This window comes from Alosa pseudoharengus, unplaced genomic scaffold (assembly GCF_046254945.1).
Source record: "Alosa pseudoharengus isolate Yale_2024_CS ecotype anadromous, Long Island Sound unplaced genomic scaffold, YU_APseudo_1.1 YU_APseudo_1.1_scf_6, whole genome shotgun sequence".
Classification (NCBI taxonomy): Eukaryota; Metazoa; Chordata; class Actinopteri; order Clupeiformes; family Clupeidae; genus Alosa; species Alosa pseudoharengus.
The window spans coordinates 23,014,456-23,040,079 of NW_027468848.1; the positions used below are offsets into that span (position 1 = coordinate 23,014,456).

Genomic DNA, 25,624 nt, shown 5'->3' on the forward strand with positions numbered 1-25,624 from the left:
AGCTGCTTCTCGATGCTTCTTGCAAGAGTATTTTTGTGCAGTCTAAAAGACGACCTGCATCATCTATAGAAGCACGTATTTTAGATTCTATATGAAATAAAGCAGTTCTTCGGTGCATGTTACATTATCCAAGGACGTCAGATTCCACTTAGATACACACCAAAGTTGCTTTGTAAATAGAATGCGGTAGGCTTTGGAATGAACCATAGACACAACAAACATTCTAGTCAGTTCCAAGTGATGGTTGCCATGGGAACCAACAAAGCGTCTAACGCGCAAAGCATGATGGTTTGAAATAAAATGCAGCAAGAAATACCGGAGAAAACCTTGAAGGGTGAGCCAATGGTGGGAGACAATGCAATTATGGCACCCAATCAGAATCAAGAACTCGCAGATCCTGCGTCAGTTACACACCCACCTTACTTTTGGTCAACCTTCTAGCGGGAGTTGTGTCGTTGCACTCTTGGACGCGTTCTCTGTGTGTGTAGTCAACGCTGAACATTAAGGTATGTAAACTTAAAATATACGAATTATTGATTTTGTGGACGGGCGACGGTCTATCAAAAGCGTATTTTGATACACATTTGCGAAATAATGTAACGTTAAGGTTCAGCTGCTAGCGTTGGGGGTGGTTCGTTGTCATGTTAACCTCTAACGTTATTCCATTCATTAACGTTATCGTAAGCAAGTTAGGATAGCACCTAGCTAACATTAGCCAATCGGGCTAGTAATAGATGATCAAACTGTTTAATTAAGTCAAATATAAGAGGTGAAATTATTTGACAGACATAAACTGTTGAATGGTATGGTAATTTTAACGGTAAGTTAGCTAAGTAACGTTAGCATGGCAACATAAGATAAGTGCATTCCTAAGTTTGCGTGTTAGCTTGCTTGGTCTCTAAGTCCGATACGTTAACTAACATTAACGTCATATACTAACGGTGTGCTAAAGTTACCTAGAAAGCAGAATAACTTGTTTTTAACATTTTGTGAAGTTTATGTTAAGCATGCATTAACGTTAGTTCGCAATTTACGTTAACGTTACAGATTTGTAAAAGTCCATCTATGAGCAAGTGAAATTAACGTTAAATTACTTGGGTTTGCGGTTGTGTTTTATGTCAACGCTAGATTAACGTTAACGTTAGCAGCTAGAGCTACACCAGTTTTTATGTTAAGTTCAATGTTACTTGTACTGTTTTGAGTCATTGGGATCTTAGCTGCCCATCAATGGCGTAATCTGTATTGATAGCCAGTAACTTATAGTTGGATATCGATAATTGCATGGAAAACACTAACTAACGTTAACATTGTCATTTAAGGTTGTGAATGTTTCAAGAGTTCCAGCTGTGAAATATAACGAAACCATATAAGTAGCTATCGTAAGCCGATTGTTTCTGGGTTTGTTTCTCAAGCCAGAAACGGTAGCAGTTAATTGGAATGAGATGGATCTGAATATGAAATTAGATGTATCCATAGAAACCATGCAAATAACTTGGATTGGGTTCCGACGCGCGACGATTGAGTTATGCAACAAAGATGAAATAATGGCACTCTCGTATACCATGTGCAGCCATTATGTAACGGGTGTTTGCACGATAACCGCCGCTTGGACTGCTCGCTAAGCCAGAGAGACGCTGCACGAGATCAGTCCTGGTAAGACTGCTCTTGCGTGAAAGATGGTGGCCGCGCTTCTGGTTTGATGAAATGGAAGCGTGGTTGATGATGGGCTGTGCGACTGACCGCGCAGGCAAGGCCGTGGCGATGGGAGGAGATGCCACCGTACCTGCATCCGTACCTATAGCGTTATCAGTTGAACTTAAACGTTTACATAATAGCATACGCCGTACCTTCAGTTCTAATTTAATGTTTGTGTACCTTGCAGAGCCACAATGTCTGACAGGAAGGCAGTGATCAAAAATGCGGACATGTCCGAGGATATGCAGCAGGACGCTGTGGAGTGCGCCACCCAGGCCCTGGAGAAATACAACATCGAGAAAGACATTGCTGCCTACATCAAAAAGGTATCTGGCACTCAACACTCTTTAAGACACTGTGATGGGCGTCAAGTCTCATTGCATGAGTGGGGTGATGGGACATCAGATCTTCATATGAGCACAGACCAGATAATTCACACTTTTCCTGACCCTACTATGAGAAATAGTAGGGTTGTATTATCTGGTCTGGTTCTTTTGAAAAGCAGAAGCGAACCTTAGCAGCCACTAACTCTGTGAGCCAAGTACAGCAATGTTTTTTTTATTGATTGGTCTGGCCTTCCCTGAGTATGAAGTTGCAGGGCATGAAGTAATTAATGCCATCCAGTATAATCCATAAAGTACCCAAGTTCTTAATCTTCCTCCTCCTCCCTGTGTCCACACCAGGAGTTTGACAAGAAGTACAACCCCACCTGGCATTGCATTGTGGGAAGAAACTTCGGCAGCTATGTCACCCACGAGACCAAGCATTTCATCTACTTCTACCTGGGGCAGGTGGCCATTCTCCTCTTTAAGTCGGGCTAAAGCGCCAACCTCACCCACTACTGACCATTAAACACAGACTGACTTTGCAGAGAGGCTCCTAATTCCTGACCTGGGGACCGACTGTTTCTGGGCTGCTTCTTATGTTGTTTTTGTTATTTTGGGGGGAAAAGAGAAAAAAAAATAGCTATTTGAATTAAGAATGGCAAACAGAGAATGAAACACTTGTATTTATTTTTGTTTTCTACACAGTTGAAAATGTTTTAATGTCACTTGGTTTATTTTTTCTTCTTTCCTTTTTTTTTTTAATTAAAGCGGAATGGTCTGGCTATCCCGTTGAAATGGCAAGCAGTTTGTGTTGATTGATGTACTGGAATCTGTCCAGAGGGGTATTTCACAAAGGCAGAATTAAGACATCCAAGATAAGTGATAAAGCAAGGTTTGACATAGCGTTGTCTGGTCATCCTAGCTCAACTCATTTCACTAACGCCAATCCAGGATCAGTAGGAGCGACTATGTCAAGCCAGGTGTAAGTAATTCAGGATGTGTGCGCGTTCTCGTTTCTGCCCCAAAGAACTCACGGTTGGAATAAAAAAGACGTGGAAAATAGCGTCATTCTCACAAAGTGAACAGCCGCTTTTGATATAGACTAACAATGAAGTAAAGTTGTCCTTTTTGGAATGGGGAATCATGGCTATTTCTGTACAACAGCAGGAGTAGGCGTGGTAGACCAACTGAATGCAAATTTACGTATGCACCCACGTGTGAATGCTTCCTTGTCTCGACACACGTCATTTAAAAAAAAAGCGCTTTCCATTACAAAGATGCACATAGTATGATATACCTTTATATTATAGTTGAAAACACCTTCGAAAACTTGCCCCTCCACTTCCAATCAACTACAGTAGGCTATTCATCAAACGTCTAATAAAATAAGCAAACAATGAGTACCTAGTCCTATGTTAATAATTATAAGGCTATCACAATTAAAATAATAACCATATGGTAGTAGGCAGACAATCCTTTTTGTTTTGCGAGCAAATACATTTAGCAAATAGTGTATAAATGGAATAAAGCTCTTCAAAAATGAGCATGGAGGTCTGATGTGAATGACAGCTAGCTGAACCAATAAGACCACATAATTACCATTAGAATTAACTTAGCTTGGCTGTTAGCCTGGTCGGGACCAGGCTAGGTGCAGAGAATAAATCTCCATGGTAACTTATGTGCCATCTCTTTTGTGAAACCAAGTCTAGGCTAAATTCATCCAGGATAACCAAAAAATTCCAGCTTAATCCCTTATCTAGGTTTTGTGAAATACCCCTCAGGTTTTGCTGAAGATCCTGTTGAGCACTTGCCGTAGATAAAAGCTACTGTCAAAGGCCACTCTGAAGTGGTTAATGGGAAGTGGAACGTACATTTTTTCAATAACTTGCAAACTACTAATCACTTCCATATGAAATACATGTAGTGCAAAATTGTAGACAACTCATTGCCAATGCTGATGTTGGTATTACCTGGAATGATTGGAAATTAATCTAAGAAATGGTGTTTGGTGTGTTGACTATTTTAACAAGCAGCTGTAAAATCAGCTGACTAAGAGTACAAGTACAGTAAGCCACACCTTTAAATGACAGTGTTATCTATATTAGGGATGGGTCGACAAGCTTGACCATTTTTTTGTTGTAATGAAACACCTCTAGTACCTATTTATATAAGCAAACTAGTAAACTGCACAGAAAGCATTTGAGGTGAGTACTGCTACCAAGTCTGATTTGCTAATCACTGAGCAATGCACCAACCTGACACCTCACCCAAGAGATTAATGTCAGCAAGTTACGGCCTAATCAAAGCAAATCTGTAATGGAAATTGATCCATGATTCAAAACTCATTTTAATATTCACATAATTGAACATCAAAGGTGCTTTCTAATACTAGCACTTCATTAAATTCCTAATGAAAGATTCTATGGACATGTGCTTACTACCAAAAATTTTTTTTTTTTTTTTTCTAGGGATTTCCAGGATTCATGACCCTGGGATACCTGCAAATCTTTCAAGAATCTTACTCATTAACAAACACTAGAAATGCTAATGCGACCCTAAGCAAGACTTGATCATTTCAGAGACAAATGATCATGTCATAAGTCAATTATACAATCCAAACAGCAGTTAATGAAAAAAAAAAAAAAACACATGACAGTGGTAGTTTCGTTGGAAAAAGACAGCATTTTATTGGAGTTCACTTAGAAGACCAGTTTATGTGGGTAGACACCATTGGACAAGAAGAACTGTGAGCGCAGATAGTCCTTCATGTGTGGTACTTTCCTGATGAGGGGGAGCAACTGGGAGTCCACAGCCTTCTGGTCCTCTTTACGCTGTTCTGTCACAGAGTACTTCTACAGAGGGGAAGACAAGGTGGGGAAAACCTGTCAGCACTCAGCAACCACCATGTTAGGCGAACGGCAAACTAAATCAGCAATCATTGGTGAAACTTTGCGAAAGGATTTCCAGTGGCATCATGTTGAGAAACCACCAGATTCCAGGGGCCTATGCTCCTATACACCACTAGCAATCCCACTACTAAAGCTTTAATGGCTCATAAAATGGCATTAGAAAAAAAATTTTTTTACAGAACATAACTACATAGCATATCCCATCAGCAAAGCCTGTTTACAGCCAATAAGATTTAATAGCTTTGCTAGTCAAGGTGTCCACCTTCGCCACGAAAGCTGATTAGACCTTCGGTAATCCATTACATTTACATTAAAATTGAAGGGGGTGGACATCAGGGATGGAAAAAAGCACCAGCCAAATGCTGGTAAAAAGCCAGGCAAAAACATGATTTACTTTCAAACTCTTAAGGAATTTGACCACTAACCAACAGTGGCTGGTAGACTTTCAACCATGGTAGAATCGTTATTTTACCTCCTTCTCAGTGTCGAAAATCTCTCCCTCCTGGTGCTTGGGCTTCCTCAGCCTCTTCTTCTTGAAGTAGGTGTCCGTCAGGGTCTTGGGGATGTTCATGCTCGAGATGTCCACTTTGGAGGCAGTGGCGATGACAAACTTTTGGTGAGCTCTGCGCAGTGGCACTCTGTTGATGGCCAGGGGGCCTGCAAAAGAAGACACATTAGTACTTTGCATACATCAACATACATTCACACACACACACACACACACACACACACGCGGTGCACGTGTGTCCCCTCATGAGTTTTAATGTAAACCATGGTGCCATTATAGATATGGTTCTCTGCTTCAGTGCTCTAATCATACTTGTAGTAATAATCTCAAGAGCACACCACATACCACTAAGCTGCCCTAGAGCCATTTATACTGCAGCAGGCTGGGGGAAGCTGGAAAACTCACCAGTGACAAGCAGGAGACCACTACCCAGCTGCTTAAGGAAGACCACGCGCTGCAAGACAAAGAGAGCACAAGTTAGACATATAAATAAAAATGGAATTAAAAGAAATTCAGGAATTGGACAACCACCATCAAACTAATGATTCCTTTGGCACAAAGCATGACTGGCCATGAGGCATACTTGAGATGCAATAATATCATTCTCGGGTTTGAGCACGTTTCAGTTCAGTGTTTTCTGCCATGGCAGAGTCTTGCATTATTGGTGAGCTGGCCCTTTTCCACAAGAGTGTGGGGGTGTGTGGATGTGTAGCTAGCGGTAATTCAGGGCAGTGTAGAGCTGGGGGTGGGTGTCTATGCATGTTCACACCTTTGGCTGCTTTATCTGCCAGCATGCAGCAAGTGCCAGTGTTTGTCAGGAGAACGAGTGTGTGTGATGTGTGTATGTACGAGTCTGTGTGCATGCGCGCGTGTAACCAAGAGTGGGTGAGTCACTGGCCTCAGCGGCCCTACTTCACTGTGTGGGCACGACGAAGCCGTGTGTGGGCTCTGCACAGTTTGTGTGCGTGTCTGTATGCCTTGTGCTTTGAAGAGACACACTGATGCGTGTAGAGGGATGGTCTGTGTTTGTGTGGCCAACAGTCACTTCAAGCTGACTGGACGACCCATGAGGGCAGCCCATGGATATGCAGATTGGCAGGCTGGCGCACAATACCCACTAGAGGGATGATTTAATACGATTTAATTTGGTGGTTTGCCTGCAGTGCACACATCGCAAGCAAGAAAATCTGAGTTTTGATTCACACATGAATATCTTGTTCATATGTACAGTGCATACAGCTACTTCAAATCACACAGTCCATCGCTCTGTCTATGTCCTATGTGAAGTGTTTGAGCAGTCAATAGTGCCAATCTATATTCGCAAAGATGCGCCATGTCATTTTGTACACAGCTGTCTGATACACAATCACAGATGGAAATATTGCAGATGCACTGAGACTCTCTGAAAGACAGTTGACACAAATGGCATTTTACAGATGCGATTAATCACTTAGATAGCCATAGAAACATAACTAGGGCTGCAACTAGCAATTATTTTCATAGTTGATTAATCTGTTGCTTTTCTCAATAACAGATTCGTTGTTTGATGTTTCCCCAAAGACCAAGGCGATGTTCTCGAATGCCTTTTGATCACATATGTCAAAGATACAGTTTATTCAATTTGAAGCTGGAATATGAAAGTCCCCCTATCCCCCCCCCACGCCAAATGCCAAACCATACTATTCAATTATTTTATAACAATCCTTGAATGGCTTTTGTAAAGTATGCAGTGCCTGATTGTTTACTTAAACAAAAAATACCTTAGTTTGTGTTCCTAATGTTAGAGCATGCTTTGAAAAATTTCTATTTTGCAGCTGAGCATTTATTTTTTATATTAAATTGTGCATGCATAACTGACTTCACTCTGATTGGCAAACATCTTCAAGTCATCTTCCAGGTGTATTGGTAGAGTGCAAACAGAAGGTGCATAAGAGCAGTGATTTAGAAATAATATTCTTTTTTAATTCAGCCATGCTCTATGACCATGTCCTTTCTATGGCCATTGAAGCCGCAGGGAAGGGAACAGTCCAATTTAAAAAGCCTGGCATGTCCCTAGTCACAGCAACATCATATTTCAAAGCCAATAAGAAAAAATGGTTTCCTGTTGCACGTTCCCATTACGAAAATTCCTTAAACAGTCCTAATCAGAACCATATTAGATCAAAGGGTGGCAGAAATATGATCACAAATCAACTAAAAAGTAAAAACCAATTCCTCTGTGTAGAAACCTTAACAAAAACTCAAACATGTAGAGATGCTCTGTGTGTGTGTGTGTGTGTGTGTGTGTGTGTGTCCCTCACCTTCCCGCGGTGACGTCCTGTGAGCAGGATGAGCACAGTGCCAGGAGTGATGGCACTACGCAGCTTGCGGGTGTGCTTGCTGAAGGGCTTGATGCCGTGGCTCTTCAGTTTGCGGGCCACATCCTCTGTGGGGTAGTAACGAGGCTACAGCAAGGAAAACAAGGAGAATAGAGGACCAGGATTACTTACAGTCTTAGATTAGGACTAGATCTAGACATGTCCTCTGTAGGGTTGTCATAGATCTGTTAGAAACGGCTCATCCAGAATTGACAAAATTATGGAATGGAATAACATCCATGCAAGACTACTGAAAAGCAGAGGGGGGTGGAACATAACAGCCAATCTACAGAGTGCCTCAAACACAGTCACTAGAGTGGACATAGCTACAACACTCCGTAATGCTTGTAACTACACCAGGTTCACCATGGTACGTTTCAAAAGAGTCTTAACTCTGCTCTGCTGTAAATGCACTCCTAGACCCATTTTACCATGTACACCACTTCTGGGATGCTTCTGAAAGCAGCGTCACTGCTGGAATGGCTCTGAGAAAGGATTTGGTTTTGCCCACCACATGTTTTTGACATTGATTTGGATAATCTTGTTTCAATTGAGCAGCTAATGAAATGGCAACAAATTATATTAGAAAACTTTGACCGGGAGAACTAAGACTAAGTGCATTTATTTACATGCAATTCTCAGAAATTACCATCCAAAATCTCCAATCAGACCATATAACTTAACATAGCCACGCAGAAGCAACAATTGTCTGAAATGGCTAAAGAGATGAAGAACTCTTGATTTACCAAGACATCTCATCCTTCAAGATGTCTATGCATCCTTACATAACAAAAACATGACTAAAGGGTTAAGATGCATGACTAGAGGGTTAATTCACTGAACAAATCTGACTTGATTAGAAGTAACTTCAAATTGGGTGTGCTTACAGCAAGAATTAAGAGATGGTACTATGTTAACATTATTGTCCTGATTGTACACAATGTACTATTGACAACCTTGCAGCTTTCTGATAGGGGTATATAACATCCATTATATTCCCTATGAACACCTTGTCTCATCTATAGCCACCTGTGAAGAGCTCAGACTGGACAAGACCCACTCACCATCTTGCGCAGCTTGACCACACGGGTGCCTCCATTCTTGTCTCCACCGACTGGCTTGGTGGCCTTGGTGGGGGCCTTGGCCTTCAGCTTCTTCTCAATCTGAAATACACACATACAGGTGTCAGTTGATTTTCCATCAAGAACCTGGTACCCCTCTATGAACCTTCCCATGCAACACAAGGCCTTCTGGCCATGCCCACCTTGGTCACAGGTGCCTTGGTCTTCCTCTTGTACATGGCGCGGCGGGCAGACATGGCAGAGCGGGAGTAGCGGCCGATGCCCCGCACTAGGACGGGGTTACGGCTGCCGTGCTTCCTCTTGGCCACCTTCTTCTTGTCTCCCTCGGCCATCTGATGGCAAGAACACAAGAAACGAGTTGAGTCTTTCAAGACATACAATTCAATACACATGTCCACAACACTATACAAACACCCTCACTGCCACCACAACCGTCGGCCTAGTCTGCAACTTAACTACCTGTTCACCATGACCAGCAACCAAGACTAGTTTAAATATAAATATATATATATATATATATATATATATATATATATATATTATATATATATATATTCTAGGGTACAATTTGGGAGTTGAAGTAGTCACTACAAAACATTTTCGAATCATGCTACCAACACCAACCCAAAATAAAATTAATTCCATACATATTCACACCTGACGGTTCTAAGCATTTAGCCAACATTAGCAGGACTAGCAAGATTCAGACTACTGCAATGTAAACACTTAACTACTTATTATCAAACGACTTATAACCAAAATAGACAATAAGCAGACATATTTAATTGTACCATGGATGCATTTAATCAAGCTGTAATTCCTTAAACGTCAACTTATGCTAGTAGCCACACTACTGTTGAAACGCAACGTGATGATACCGCGTTAGCACTGTAGCATAGGTTAAACATTAGGCAGATTCCCTAAACTTCACCGTCAGCACAACTTAGCATTTCAATCACTATTACACTGACATTTATGGACTTAAACAGACTACAGAATTACTTTCCACAACCAGTTCACATTCACAGGGATATTTGACATGTATAATTTCTAGCAAAACGTGCTATGCGACCCGGAATACTGCAGTACCCGACTATGGCTTCAGGCCTGTATTTTGACTTAGACATAAGAGGCACTTATCGGAGCAAATAACAAATACTCATAACAAATCTATACATCATAGAATGTTAAAAGTATGATAATACAACAGCATGAATACAGTTCAACAATATATAGCTTCTATATCAAGGATGATCATAGATTATATTTCCGCAAAAGCGACGTGGAAGCCATGATTACCTTTAGATAGAAAAAAAGACCGACATCCGGGGATGTGGGGAATATATACTCATGACGTAAGATAGGCCCTTCCTCTTCAGTTACCTTGATCCATGGCCATGCAACTTACACGAGGTCGTTTTCCACCTACTGTTTCGGAGTAAACATTACAATGTACCGCAAATTCATTATGAATACTATGTTTCATCATTAATAATAAAAAAACATAATTCTACTTAATACCATGGTATTAACAAGTATGACAAGAAATAATAACACAATTTTGATTTTGTTTATTCCTATGCTGTCCTTAGATGCATGTCAATTTAGAGAGGTCATTGTTTACTATAGAAAGATAAACAAATTCCTCACATTTACTATTCTGGACTACAGCCATTCACATGTTCTATTCTGATCTATAACTGATCAAGATGATAAGGCACACAATAATATTACGGAAAAAATAGCATGACTGTGAGATGGGCCATCTTGTATTTTTTTTACACAAAAGCTAGCCTATTTACGGACCTTTCATTTAAAAGCTCATAGATTCTTCTTTTCATTTCAGCTTTGAAATTTCTTTTTTTTTTTTTACCTGACATGCTGTATTCTTTTCCCTGCTTAGGACCCCCGCCCCCCAAATAAATACAACATTTTAAATGATTCCCACCACATCCTTGGTTTTGGTCATGTTCAGTGTGAGAATGTTGACCTCTTTCTGTGTGATAAGGCGTGACACCTCCATATGGTTATGGTTATAGGATTTGGCAGACCCTTTTGTCCAATGCAAATACAAATAACAACAATACAATAGTTAAAAGTAACAGTAAACAATTGGTAAGACTAGATTAAGGAGAATAGCAATAATAAACAACAACGTCAATTCAATCAATAGCCTAATGAACAAATACTATGATATACAAATCATAACGCATAAGAAACGCTTAATATACTAAGTGCATGTTGAACAGATATTCCTTAAGACCCCTCTTGAAAGACCAAAAACTATCACAGGAACAGAGAGCACTGGGCAATTCATCCCACCAACATGGAACCACTGAGGAAGAGTCTTGAATTTCACCATAGCGTTTATGGCTAGTCGACACAACAGACATTCATCAGAAGACCGCAGTGGGGATATATATCTTGATCATTGAATTAATTAAGATAGCAGGGAACAGATCCAGTATGCTATAGGCCAAAGTGAAAGATTTAGCCTAAATTTAATTCTGACCACGCCATCTCCAGTGAGCAGGCAAACAACTGTTACAAATGAGATGAGGAACAGTATTGGGCTGAGAACACAGCCTTGAGGAATGGCTGTGGTCATGATGAGAGAGCTGGAATAATTCAGCCTAAAGCCTCCCAATGAGGAAGTCTATGAATAATAAAAGTATTTTGCAAGAATATACACAATGGCACAGGAGGTCATGGTCAAAATCCAAGCATTCCTGAATAGAAAAACAGGTGGCGTAACACAAGGGACTATGGACACAGGTAAATAAGGCAGTATGAACAAAAAACTTTATTGATAGTTGTAATTCTTAACAAAACATGAATGAACAGTCATAGCCTGTCACATATAGAGTGTATCAATGGGAGTGAACGAAGACACATGGAGAAAGAAAGAAAGAAAGAAAGAAAGAGAGAGAGAGACTAACAGTCAGTTGAAGGCTTAGAAAAGGCTGGATGGGTGTTACATAATGCAAATCAGGAGGCAACAAAATGCTACAATAAAGACACAACGTTGTGTAATCTGCATTGTGTAACACCAGCATCTTCAGCACAAGTACACAAAAGGGACCAAAAGCCCTTGGTGTCTGCAAGGCATCCTCATCACCATACAGTACATTCTCCTGTCCTTTGCACAGACCTGACTGACTTAGTTACAGGCACACTATGGGAGCAAAAGACAGCTACCAACAATCCTATAAATATTACCTTTGCATTCAAGTCACAGCTCGGGTCGTTTGCAGTTTGTTCTTTATGCTTTTCCTTGGGTCTACCTCATGTGTAGGCTGATTTCAGAGACATTGCCCTGTGTTTCTAAGTGCTTGTGTGTATTTGATACGTCTTCCCGATTAAGGTTGTTCTGAGTGTGTGTGCATGTGTGTGTGTGTCATCTTCACTGGGTGTTCTCCAAGATGATGGCGATGCCCTGGCCACCTCCAATGCAGGCGGAGCCCACTGCATACTTCCCTCCTCGCCGCCTAGGGTCAAAGTTCACTGGGTTAGATGACATCATTCCAAATTACCATTCTCTCAGATATGCTGTACTATGCAGACTAGCTGGACAAGATAACTGAGTAATTGCAATTGCACGTCTGTTGTGGGATGTGAAAATTAATATAAACCTTCTTCACCTTCATCTGTCAGACAAAGCTCAAACCTGAAAGCACTACACCACATGAATAAAAGTGGCACATAGGCTAATCCAAATAAATTAAGTGAAGTGGGACAGTTTTATTACACTACGGCTCAATGCTTTATGTGTATAAGTATAAGTATATATACTCTTGAGGGAAATTTGGTCTCTGCATTTATCCCAATCCATGAATTAGTGAAACAACCTCAGCACACAGGTGAAGCACACACTAATCCCGGCGCAGTGAGCTGCCTGCAACAACAGCGGCGCTTGGGGAGCAGTGAGGGGTTAGGTGCCTTGCTCAAGGGCACTTCAGCCGTGCCTACTGGTCGGGGTTGTGTGTGTGTGTGTGTGTGTGTGTGTGTGTGTGTGTGTGTGTGTGTGTGTGGGTATGGACAGCTGTGTTGTGAATGCCAGGTGAGCTGTATTATAATTGCCAGCTGTGGTCCCTGCAAGCGTGTGCATGTGTGTGCTTGCACGTATACCTGAACATGTATGCAGAGGTGCTCTGGTGTGTGTGTGTGTGTGTGTGTGTGTGTGTGTGTGTTGGAGAGGGGAGGCATGCACAGCTGCAAATCTCCTTCCTACTGCTCTATTCCTTCTCTGCTACACATGACACATTTGTGTGTGTGTATTTTAAAAAAAGTGCATGTGTGTGTGACTGACTGTGAAAGTGTACTGCATGTCTATGTCCCTGGTCCAAGTCTGGGTGCCCGTCTGTTTGTGTGAGAGCGTGTGTGTGTGTGTGTGTGTGTGTATGTGTGTGTGTACCTGAGCTCATGGACCAGGTGAGCTGTGATGCGTGCTCCTGACGCTCCTAGCGGGTGTCCGATGGCGATGGCTCCACCGTTCACATTGCTCTTCTCAGGATCCAGCCCAAGCGCCTTGGCAACGGACAGGTATTGAGGAGCAAACGCCTCGTTCACCTGAGGAAACCCACACAGTGAGATCTCCAACCACAAACCAGCCACAGAGCAGGGTTGTATGACATAATTTCCTAGTTTTGTGAAAGGAAGATGCTTACACAGTTAAAGATACACAGCATATGACTTCTGCGGGTATTACATGAAGTGTCTATATCACTGTATGTGCATCACCTACATGTATATGTTTACATAGTATACATTATCTATTATATAGTCAGCCTATAAGATACTTATGTTCTAAAGTATAATAAGTTGATTCAGCAATATGCAGTGTTCACTGAGTATGTTTTTTGCTAGAGCCATACAGTACCTCCACTAGATCCATGTCCTTCAATGAAAGCCCTGCTTTCTTGAGGGCTTCTGTGATAGCTGGTACTGGCCCTGAGGAGACATGGAATACGTAGTCTTTAGATATATGAAGGCGCAATGCAGACAGGCCCTAATAGTTATTATCATTTTTAATCTTTATGAAAGTAGATAACACAGGCACTGATTTTAAAGGCCTTTCAAAAGATCAGAGAGCTCACATGTGCGTTTGTGTTTGATGAGTATATTTGTGTCTGACATACAAGGACTGATGAGGGAGAGAGCGATGCTATTAGATTCACACATGAAGCGCTTTCAGATATAACCTCCGGAGTATATGAGGAGGTTTGTCAAACGGAGGTCCTACCCTTCGGATGATTCAGATATGATGCTAAACTGCGGACCTAATACTGACCTTACACGGACGTATGTGTGAACGACATACACGCACATTACAGAATCTCCGTGTGGTTGTCGAGTGAGGGGTGGGGGCTTGTAGAGTTCACAAGATGCTGAGACATGACGCAGATTATATGCGGCCGCTGCCTGTCACAGCTGCTTCTTGTTTACAAAATATAGCCTATCATTATGTAGGCTAAAGAAGAAGAAATCTATTGTGCAAAGGCTAATACTTGAAGTAGGCTAGTCACGTAAGTGGGCACTTGAAATTGACCTAGCCTACAGTATTTGTATGTGTGCTTCAAATAAACACATTTATCTGTTTTCAACGTTATGTACCAGAATTAGCTAGGCTATAGAACCCCAAATCTGGTTTGCGTTGGAGAGAGAGAGCATGCACAAACTTTATGGTAGGCTACCAGCCAATTCAGTAGGCTAACTCAAGACTTCAAGATCATACAACGTTTTTAAGCAACAAACAAAATACTAACATTAATAACAGTGAAGTTGTTCGTTTTTTCATGGTTTATTTTTTCCAAAAGCATCCTCTCCCCATGTGTAGCATTTACGTAAGGAGCTTGGAACAAAGTTGGGTTTTCTTCGTTTTCATTTTCTCTAGGCATATATGCTCAGCAAATATCAGCGAGCTCAGCAGGTCATGAAGGCTATCAATGAACAGAAAACCGTGTTGGCTAACAATTTATTAAATACTCCTGTTATTTTTGTCAACGACGTCGCTATAGGCTACTGCCTTTTCAGCGCCTTCTGCTTATGATGATTCAGTCTTCTGAATTCGTTTCTCCTTGCCATGCAGTTGTAGCCTAACGTGTCTCTAACGTTCCCTTCAGGTGTTCTATCAAAATGTTGTATGCCCTCATGGACAGTAGCTCCGTGATGTCTGCATCTTTCCAGGTTGGAGATTTTCTGGACAGCACTATGCCACTCCATCATAACACTGGCATTTAAGTCAGATCTAACCACATGGACGCATGAAAGAAACGTCACCAACACGCCCTCTCACTAGGTGTGATTTTAACCGAATGTTCTACTCCTCGTTCAGACACAGCACATTTACATAATGTCCGGAGGAAATACTAGGTCGGGGGTAGTATAAACACCGGGTGAATTCGGACTTCCATATGACCGGTTATGTCGTTCAGATATACGGCCCCACCGTTTAACATCGGCAGAACCTCCGGTCTTACACGTATGTCTGAAAGCGCTTATGGATTGCTAGCTTTGCTGCCTTACCAATTCCCATGATGCTGGGGTCACAGCCTGAAGCGTGATAGGCTACAATCCTGGCCAATGGCTTGAGCTTGTGCTCCTTCACTGCATCCTCACTGGCTATCACCACAGCAGCAGCACCATCAGACACGCCCTGAGAAGGATAAGGGTAACAGTTAATAGGCCACTTACCCACTGCATCGGAAAGAACCATCTAGTGGTCTCTCATACTCAATTCACTCCTCTAAGCAAAACATTTTGTTTTTCCAAAACATTCAAAAAACACTTTGATTAGGTCATTATCATAAGTCTCATATTTAGTTATAACAACAAAGGAAGCTACGATACGATACGGTTAAAAGAGGCATATGCTTGTGGTGTTATTCCGTTTTTTATCATTCAGAATCTGACCTTATTCGGGTCATGGCAGCTGGAATAAGGGGTTTACATGACTAAAGCGCAATCATAATATTGTGATTATTCCGAATAAAACCTGAATATGGTGTGCATGGAAACATAGTCATTGTTTAAGTGTGGCGGTCAGACTCACCGATGCGTTGGCAGCCGTGACGGTGCCCCCCTTCTTGAAGACAGGGGCCAGTTTGGCCATCTGCTCCAGGGTGGTCTGGGGCCGGGGATGCTCATCCTGAGTCATGGGCACCTTGCCCTTCTTAGCCTTCACATCGATGGGTGCAATCTCAGCAGTGTAGTGGCCTGCCTCATGAGCTTGAGAGAGAGAGAGAGAGAAAAAATACAACTATCTAATAAAAACTATATTTACATCACTTATCTCACCTAAATAGTGGCCTGCCTCATGGGCTAGGAGAGAACAGATATTTTTATCTTTAGTACCACATCAGTACCTATGGCTATATCATAATCATCATCATATTAAAACAAATAAATAAAAAATTATTACATAGATAAAACTAAATAAGATGATAAAAATACAGAACTTTTTGTGTTGTCAGCCATGCAACACTGTATATGAGATCTTGTTTCTTGATAGACTTTGATTGTTTTATGATCAAATGTAGCATGTGTGTGTTGGGCACAGATGTGTGTGTGTGTGTGTGTGTGTGTGTGTGTGTGTGTGTGTGTGTGTGCGTGTGTGATTGTGTGTATGTGTGTGTGAGAGGACTCACCAGCCTTCCACCTCTGCTGGGTCTGGTAGGCATACTTGTCACAGTCCTCTCTGGAGATCTCGTACTTCTCTGCCAGGTTCTCAGCTGTGATGCCCATGGGGATTTTTACGTGGAGATCTGTCAGCCCTGCCCACAGTGTGTCTTCCAGCTACACACACACACATACACACACACACACACACACACACAAGTTTTTTCAAGTTTCTTTCCACAACAGTTTTCATGCAACACTGAATGGTAAGCTCAGTGTGCACAGCTCCCATCATGGGACTTCTTGGAAAGTGTGTGTCAGAAAGAAGCACCTTGAGGTCAAAGCCAAATCTGGTTCCGAAGCGGATGTTCCTGACAGCGTAGGGTGCCTGGCTCATGCTCTCAGAACCACCACAAAGAACCACCTCAGACTCCTTTAGACAGATCTCCTGTGATGTCCACACAAAGACACACATTAAAAAACAGACCATCATCAGTAAATACACAACATTTCACAACACACACTCTGGCCCTTAGGATGTCACAAATGCATTTTCCACTCTAGTGCATATTGTCCACAAGGTGGCACTCTTTGTGAATGTCTAATAGACCTCTGAAGTTTGCCTACAAAAAGGAACCAAAGCTGCCACCTTTGCCCATATAAGGAGGTCCAAGTGTTAATTGAAGCTAACTACCTATGGCAAGTTGCATTGTAAGTTAGCTCTGGGGTAGCAAAGATCAAAGTGTGCTGTCTTCACATACCGAACTTCAGAGGTCTAATCATACCTCCATCATGTGCCCATGCATACATGTACTCTGTATATTTATGTGGATGTATTATGTGTATATACATATGTGTGTGTGTGTGTGTGTGTGTGTGTGTGTGTGTGTGTGTTCCCACCTGAGCTCCGTTGATAATGGACTGGAAGCCAGAGCCACAGAGGCGGTTGACTGTGAGCGCAGGCACTGGAATGGGCACCCCACAGCGCAGACCCACGTGCCGTGCAATGTAGGGGGCATCTGCTGAGCTCTGGTGGAGTTACACAGTTACATAAGATGACATACTGTACATCTTCACATACAGCTGAACAGAATAAAACAGTTCTAATGCAATGTGAAAAATGCACTTTAAGACTCACTTTTGAGGTTTTAGATAGTTATGTCATTATATAATAATAATGTACAACATACTATATATTTACATAATACAGTTTTATCATAGCATAACATAAGATCTAAAGGTACCATTAAACATACCATGAGATTTAATACAGTGAGTCCTCTCACGCACACACACACACACAATACAAGTTGTTATAATGAAAGATTTTACACAATCATATTGCTATTGTAACCACCGCCTCCACTCACCACACCCCACACACGTGCAAGACTGTGGCATCAACCTAACCTGGGATGTTAGCCCAACATGTCTACGTATAGCCTGCGTAAAACCCTACAGGGTTATCTCAAGTGTTATTCTATACATACTTTGCCAGCACAAGAGACCAAGTTGCAAGCCTATAGTATTGACCGCTACAGGTCAGTGGTGGACTATGGTTCTTCACAGAGCTAACTATGTGGTGGAAGAGACAGGTCAGCCCACCTGCATGACATTTCCCATGATGACACTGTTGACGAGCTCTGGGGCGACATTCCCAGCAGCCAGTGCGGCTTTGGCTGCATGCTCAGCCAGGTCTGTGGCACTGTGGTCCTTCAGCACCCCCCCATACGTGCCAAACGGGGTCCGCTTTGCAGACACAATGAACACACCTGAAGGGGAAAATGTGGAGACACACACACACACACACACACACACACACACCAAGGAATACATTATGGGTAGTTAGTTACACCGTAACTTTGATAAGAAATATTCTTTCCTACTGTAAGATGTAGGATTACTATAACAAAATCAATTCCTAATTTTCATACTCCTTATAGTTCTTTGCAATTATTACTGGAGGCTGGGGTCTTGCACCATCACAAGTTTTGTGCACTGATGGAGTAAGTTTCACAGGAGGCCATTGCATAGATAAATGCAGTACAAATAGAGAGGCTGAAACAGCTGCTATCACATTCATTGCAATGGCCTACATCACTTAACAATGTACGGTATGCCATGATTTTGGTTGAGTTGGTTCCACAGCTGTGACATCACCTAAACAATGCAGTCACTGTTACTGTATTAAATGCTGGGCAAAGGGCAAATTCTAAAGTCTAGAGAGAAAGATGCTATGCACAAATAGTGGTGAGTAGTGGGTGAGTCAGCTAAAAGCTGTCTCACGCCACATGATGCCATAGTTTCTCATAGACTGACTTTGCGCTTTGGCCAGCACTTAAATTAGGGTCCAAGACCTATTTTATGGGCCTATATATCCACACTTACATTTTCACAAAAGGGCATGACACGGTCAAGACATTACACTACAAAACACCACAATGACAGGTCAGGGGCCGACACTATAAATAGAAGATAGATGTAGGGGTAGGACAATTCCTAGGGCCCTGCATTGACAAAGGGCCTTCACAGACCACAATTGGGTGTGGGACATTATAGATTCTTTAATAGGACCCCAAATGTCGCCTTGCCTGCATCAAGTCAAGTCACCTTATTGGTATAGCACATTTAAAAACAACAGGAGTTGACCCAAAGTGCTTCACAGGTAAGGCAGAGAGGTAAAGGTTTAACGTTAGTAAATGAGTTTTCCCATCTAGACGAGCTAGGGTTTATAAGTAGCATAACAAGTAACCCTGCAAGACAAAATAAATTACTACATTAACATTACATAACCATAACTTGCATGAAATATTTAATCAACAGCTGTTGATTACATTGAAGAGAAAACGTTTCAGTTCAGACTGTTGCTAACTTCACAAGGTTTGAGTGAATGGCATAATGTTTCTTCATGACAGCTTTGCTATAATAAAATAAAATCATAACTGATTGCACGTTCATTCACACCTCAGTCAAGCAAGATTCCACCCAGACACCCGTCTGATACAAGCCAGCACTTTGAAAACGGCAGAAAGCGTTTTCAAAAAGTTGTGCAACTTGTGTTTTGACAGAGCCTTTTCCTGATATCGAGCCAAAACGCAAAACATTTCATTACCTCTCAGGAGCGACATGGTGTTTCAGTTCAAGTCCACGAAGGTCAGTTGTATTCACTGTAGTGGCAGTGGGTGGGTTAGCCTTTTCTCTAGTTTGGCACATCTGCGTTTAGCAGAAAGACCCTTCACCCAGATAACTCGTATCTTACTTTATGAATAATAACATTCGACAAATTATCGGCGCTCCACATTTGTACAAAAACACTGCACTTATAACTTCAATTGTATCTATACATCTATCAAATATACACCTTTTGTATTGCAAGTAATAGTCAAATGATTTTGTAACTGACCGATATCATTCTGCAGAATCTGCTACTCACGAAATACAGTAAGCATATACTCTATGCCTCAATGCACGTCTCGTCTGACCGAAATGCTCAAGGTGGTCAGGTTGCTCTATGTCAGGATGGTGTGATGCCAGTGATGAAGTTGAAAGCTTGCCAACTTTAATACATTTGTTAATAAATAATGTCCACCTCAATTACACGTGTTGTGTCTACGCTGCTGTCCGGGCAGAATGCAACGCCATGGTAAGTTGCGATGTTCCCCTTAGGTTAGTCAAGAAACGTTGCTATCTATAGCTAACGTTACAGTTAGCCGTTTAACCATCCAGGCATGGTCCAGATTTGATTTGTTAAACTATTTTAATTTGATTGAATGTCTGTTGAGGTACTGCCAAATGACGTGTATTTTTCTTAAGTAAGTTACCGTTAGCCTACGTAATGAAGTGTATCTTGCTGAACTGCCTTAATGTAACGTTAGCTGTTTAGCCTGGTAGGAAAAACCAGATATAATTATTAGCCTAAATGTATATGATTTCTCAATCAATTTTATTATGTTTAACCATACATAAATATTTAATAATTTGCATCACACATGGCTTTGTTGCAGTGCTATCACCTCCGTTAGGTGTAACCACTGGTTTGCATCTGTGCTGTCACTGAAGAGTTCGCCACCTTTAAGGTAAGTGTCAGAGATAAGTCACTGGCACTGCACTGTCATTGTTGTAGAAACGATGTTCAACTTTGAGCATTGTTTGTGTATGAGGTGATGTTACCAATAGACAGTCATATGGTAGTTGTATGTTCAAATTAGCTGATGTAATTTTGCTTGTTTGACAACCGTTGGATTTCATGAAATTGGGCCTGTAAAGTCCTGACTTTGATGTGGAAGAACGTGTGGGGACAGTGGGTTGCTGATTTCACATCTGAGTCTGTCAATTTATTTTTGTGCGACTACAGAGCCGAACCCAAGAAGAAGAAGAAGGTGGACCCTCGGAGGGAGATAATGGCACGAGAGCGACTGAAGAAGAAACTGAAGAAGCTAGAAAGAGTCCCTCCTGAGTTCATCCCTATTGAGGACTTCATCACACCAGCCAAATGCTTTGATGAAATGAGGTACTGTTGAGTTGAGTTGAGTAAAATGAAATAGCTAGTAAAATGACTAGTTGTGTTTCAGGTTTCATCTGGCTTTTTTGTTTTTGTAGGTAGTGCACATTTAACCTTCTGTTCCCCCATCCCAAAGGGTCCGCAGCGAGCCACGGCTGGCGTTCGAGGAGAGTGAACGACGGGCGCTGCTGCTTAAGGAGTGGTCCCGCTACAAGCACGCCCAGCACCAGGCCGAGATGGCCGCCATCAATGGGGCTGTGGAGGCCCAGAGGCAAGCCCTAGAGGAGCTCAGGCTGGAGTCAAAGGAGCTTTACCAGGCTGCCCTGGCGCCAGATATGGGCCTCCTCCCCTTCACCCACCAGGGCCCCAGCTACACACCACCCATTCAGAACTATGAAGCCCCCGAGGGCAAGTACAATAACATCACCAAGGTGTACACACAGTGAGGAGATGAAGCGTTGCTGTTTTACACATTGCACATCAGTGTGTATTGGGGTATTCTGGTATCGTCTTGGACAGTGTAATGCAGTGGCACTGACTCTATAGGCTGAGATGCCATTGCCAGTTGCTCAGGTTGACCTGTAAAACTTGGCTATGCATAACACGTGTAATACGAAGTGGACTGTTTTGTTTAATGTCTCTTGAACACAAGGATGCAGAATGTGAGTGTTGGATTCTCTCCATACTGGTTGAAACTTGGGAGTAAATTCAGGACTTTTATTTTTCAAGATCTACTCAAGTATTAATCAAGTGAACCAGATGACCATTCATGATTGATGATTAAATTGAAAGAAATCACATGTAGTTTGTGTCTTTTTTTATTCGATATGCATTTGCTTTTGAAAAAAACATTGGGGCTGTAAATAAGGTGTTGTGTGAACCATTAAAAAAGATCACCCCATCTTGTATGGTTTTCTTATGACTGGAGACGACAGCACAGTCAGAATCTGTGCTTCATAAATCTCAAGTGTAGTAGATCCGACCAGATCTTCACATTCATATTTGTGTATTGGAACCCTGTATGCTGAACACTTATGATTCACATTATCAACATACCTAAACTGATACCTTCGGGGCAGGAGGTAACCACAGATTACAGTTGCATTTCAAATGTTATGTAATTACTGAGCATTAGAGGATCTGATGTGGGGTCAATCTGAATCTGATCTCATGTCTAAATGTCATCACTTCACAGAATATTCTAAAGCCCTAATTGAGGGCTTAGTCCCCACAGGTCAGACCATTTCTAAAAGCCTTCTGGTGTTCCCTGCATAAATAGAACGGGCATCAGTGAATCCTAAATCTGCAGAATTTACTCTACCAGGCCAACAATCACAATTCTGTCAGAAAGTAGTGGGAGTCAGATAAAGGAGATACATGTCTGTCCTTTAGGACAAGGATTAGCTAGTGTTAGTTCATCAACATGTGTATCAGAAAAACATTTTGCACACAAAAAAGTACCATTTCAAATGCACATCTAGTGGGTAAATTAATCCCCTTTATGAGTGTCAGAATGAGACATGTCAAGTCCTGTGGATGTTTATGGAGGCCTCTAGGCAAGCACCAGTTAACTAGAACGAAGAAGAGTATGGCTGGAGGATGACTAGATGAGGTATTGAGAGGCATTTGTATGTGAGTGCAAGGGTGTTGGCGGGGCAGTTTCAGGAGTCCTCCTTGCCCTGATTGAGGGGCATGTGCCAGTCTTTAGGAGGCTCCTTCCTGAGCTCCCACACTGGGGTGAACTTTTTCTGTTCTGCCACACGGTGGCGCTCACTCTCCTGCAGAGCATCCTAAAGGACGGAAAGCGAAAGACACACATGAAATATTTTCAGAATAATCATGTCAGTATTGTTTGATTACAGGCTTCTCTAAGACTCTTTTCTCTTAGCTTGAGGACATGGTATAAGTATAAGTATATATACTCTTTTGATCCCGTGAGGGAAATTTGGTCTGCATTTAACCCAATCACGTGAATCACATATCACGTGAATTAGTGAAACACACACACAGCACACAGTGAACACAGAGTGGGTGAAGCACACACTAACCCGGAGCAGTGAGCTACCTGCTACAGCGGCACTCGGGGAGCAGTGAGGGGTAAGGTGCCTTGCTCAAGGGCAAAAAAGGTCTCTGTAGGCAGCACAGGCTCCAAAAACTAGAAACAAAACCCTACGTGGAGTTTTATTGGGAATACTGAGACAAGTTACCTCTCAGGTGTGTTTTGTTTGATTGGGGGGATAGACCTTAATTGGATAGACCTAACCAATCAGAGCAACGAAATAGCTTACAGTGAGATGTAGGAAGAACACATGAACCACCTTCTTCTTCACAAATGCCTTAACATTGTTTTCTGGTCTTTTGTAAAAGTTATTGTACCGTCAATATCTCCTACAATACTCATTAGCGAAATCTAAGAGATACGTAGTAGGGTAGGCTTTTAGGAAAAAACGAATAGCCTATATCCCCTCCGTTTTAAAAAATAGTTCCGTTGAACACTGATGCTACAAACATGTTATAAACAGCTGGGAAAGGCTGTCGCAAATCCCTCGAACAGGTGGTCAATCAGAGATTTCAAACGAACAAGGGAACAACATGTCACAATGCAACACGCTGTTTTCCCTTGATGAAAGTGAGACCATGAGTTTTCCCACATCTCAACTTTGGCCAAAGTTTTCAGAAATAATCGTTTTCAGTGATAAAACCTCATTGAAATAATATTGTTTTCCATATGGGGACTTAGAAGCCATCTGTCTCCTTCTAGCCACAGCGTTTTTGTTGCAAACATAATCAACCTAAGCGTGCTCAGATGACGTGATAGACGAGGCACTGTTGCTCACCTGTCCATCATCGTAAAGCCCGATTTGATTGGTCCGCACAGCTCTGGTGCGAGCATAGTTTCTCCACTATGGAGCAATGCCAGACCGAACTTCCCGACCTCAAATGTTATGGGCGGGACTAAGTTTGGCTGGCATCCAGGCTAGCGCAACCACTGACTGGGCCTTTAATTTCAATAAACTTCAATCATTTGTTGATTAAACTCCCCAAAATAGCCTTTAGGCCACAGTACACACTTGGCCACCTGAAGTTGAGGGTGTGGTTGATGTGTCTTACATGCGCTTCCCCTACAGGTAAAAAGTAATTTAACAAAGACTTTCAAGCATGTGTCTATTTTTACATGCCTCATTAATTATATCTAACTTATTCAGTGGATAGGAAATCTATAGGAGGGGAGGAAACAGAAACACTTAACCTTTGCAACATACATTTTTGCAAGCTCTGTAAACTATTTTGATGTCCAGAATTCTGGGGCTCACCTGGGCTTGTGTGCTATGGCTCTTCTCCCATTCTTTGCAGTTGGCGTAGTCCTCTTTCCACTGCTTGCAAGCAGGATGAGTGCCAAAGGTGTAGAAGTGATGGAAGCGGTTCCACAGACTCTTGCAGTGTCGGAACTCACTCCAGTAGTCTTCACATGTACGAGGCGGCTGGGGATTGACAAGGCAGAATGGGACAAATCACAAATGTCTCAGGAAAAGTCAAGAATGTCACTGAATGTAGGTATTGGACATGGACAGTCTTACAGTGTCCCCCTGACCTGATCGCAATCAAACCCTTTCACCAACACAATAATTGGTACACAACAGTGCATAAAACGTGTTACATTATTTAACTGGAAATATTTAAGAAAATATGCAGACATTCTGGTGTCCTCCATTCAGTCGGAGAATTACTCATAGTTTACTGTTTCTCCGTGGCCTAAAAAAATGCATAGCCCACATAGCTTCTACATAGTCATTAACCATAATCAATTTTCCTTTTTGTTTAGCTGCTAGGTCAGTGAGAGGCTTCTCCACCTGACTATGGTCAATACGGTTATCTAACGTTAGAGTCAAGTGGGTTGACTGACAGAAGTTAGACAGATAGCTGGCTTGGCAATGAGTAACGTTAGCCTGCTAACTAGCTTGAATACACAATTGGAGGACGTTAGCGTTTAACATACAACTATTCATACGAAACAAAGGATCTGTGTAATATGGAGCCACTATAGGTGTTGTAAGGACTCAAATGTAATGGCTAGCAGTAACTCACAAAACAAGACCTCTAATGTCATTCAACGAACTAGCATCAACCAAGTAAGCTATCATATGCTACATAGCTAACAGCGTGCAAACAAATACAATATGCCCTGAACAATAAAGATTAAACACCGACACAAACTCTGATGAAAAAAAGAGCACAGGTAAAAACCAATATAGTCCGCATTTATACAAGGACATAAAAGTAGTGAGTTACAGTTTCAGAAATGAGCCTTACCCTCCATGCCTCTGACCCAGCCATTGCGTGTGATCTGAAAACGGAATCAAGTTTTAACTTCCGACTAATATTTTCCACATCGATGGAAACGTTATCCAAAATTATACTTGCTGCTTGAAAAAGAGTATCGTTTTCAGGAGTGGCATTTAGGCAGATAGCCTACCTACGCAGCTAGTGCTTAACCATGGATTGCAACCTGATTGCATTGCAACAATGATCATTGACCTATGGATTGAAGAGAACTGTCTAAATGTCATGAGAGATCATTTTGGTGGGGATGTTTCAGTGTCTGTGTAGGTGGTCATATGTCATTGGGAT

The 25,624-nt window shown here is 41.9% G+C and overlaps 5 protein-coding genes across 5 annotated transcripts; 2 read left to right on the forward strand and 3 right to left on the reverse strand.

Annotated features, from left to right (window-relative positions):
• Positions 1-423: 423 nt before the first annotated feature.
• dynll1 (dynein, light chain, LC8-type 1) lies at positions 424-2,822 on the forward strand. Its single transcript, XM_076271119.1, has 3 exons — positions 424-506; positions 1,883-2,021; positions 2,379-2,822. The coding sequence occupies exons 2-3, from the start codon at positions 1,890-1,892 to the stop codon at positions 2,514-2,516; spliced, it is 270 nt and encodes an 89-aa protein (XP_076127234.1). The 5' UTR covers positions 424-506; positions 1,883-1,889; the 3' UTR covers positions 2,517-2,822.
• A 1,861-nt stretch (positions 2,823-4,683) lies between these two features.
• rpl6 (ribosomal protein L6) lies at positions 4,684-10,192 on the reverse strand. Its single transcript, XM_076271118.1, has 7 exons — positions 10,177-10,192; positions 9,060-9,209; positions 8,860-8,958; positions 7,739-7,882; positions 5,844-5,892; positions 5,403-5,587; positions 4,684-4,873 (listed from the first exon to the last, which is right to left on the reverse strand). Exons 2-7 carry the CDS (start codon positions 9,207-9,209, stop codon positions 4,721-4,723), a joined length of 780 nt encoding a protein of 259 aa, XP_076127233.1. The 5' UTR covers positions 10,177-10,192; the 3' UTR covers positions 4,684-4,720.
• Positions 10,193-11,657: 1,465 nt separating this feature from the next.
• acaa2 (acetyl-CoA acyltransferase 2) lies at positions 11,658-19,736 on the reverse strand. Its single transcript, XM_076270323.1, has 10 exons — positions 19,607-19,736; positions 18,100-18,266; positions 17,395-17,523; positions 16,826-16,942; positions 16,524-16,671; positions 15,929-16,104; positions 15,403-15,532; positions 13,757-13,827; positions 13,292-13,446; positions 11,658-12,365 (listed from the first exon to the last, which is right to left on the reverse strand). The coding sequence occupies exons 1-10, from the start codon at positions 19,620-19,622 to the stop codon at positions 12,281-12,283; spliced, it is 1,194 nt and encodes a 397-aa protein (XP_076126438.1). The 5' UTR covers positions 19,623-19,736; the 3' UTR covers positions 11,658-12,280.
• Positions 19,737-19,956: 220 nt separating this feature from the next.
• Positions 19,957-21,793, forward strand: mrpl40 (mitochondrial ribosomal protein L40). The gene is made up of 4 exons (XM_076270234.1): positions 19,957-20,137; positions 20,499-20,570; positions 20,849-21,004; positions 21,132-21,793. Exons 1-4 carry the CDS (start codon positions 20,076-20,078, stop codon positions 21,439-21,441), a joined length of 600 nt encoding a protein of 199 aa, XP_076126349.1. The 5' UTR covers positions 19,957-20,075; the 3' UTR covers positions 21,442-21,793.
• Positions 21,794-21,797: 4 nt separating this feature from the next.
• cunh22orf39 (chromosome unknown C22orf39 homolog) lies at positions 21,798-25,526 on the reverse strand. The gene is made up of 3 exons (XM_076270236.1): positions 25,307-25,526; positions 24,310-24,477; positions 21,798-22,785 (listed from the first exon to the last, which is right to left on the reverse strand). Exons 1-3 carry the CDS (start codon positions 25,328-25,330, stop codon positions 22,657-22,659), a joined length of 321 nt encoding a protein of 106 aa, XP_076126351.1. The 5' UTR covers positions 25,331-25,526; the 3' UTR covers positions 21,798-22,656.
• Positions 25,527-25,624: the final 98 nt, after the last annotated feature.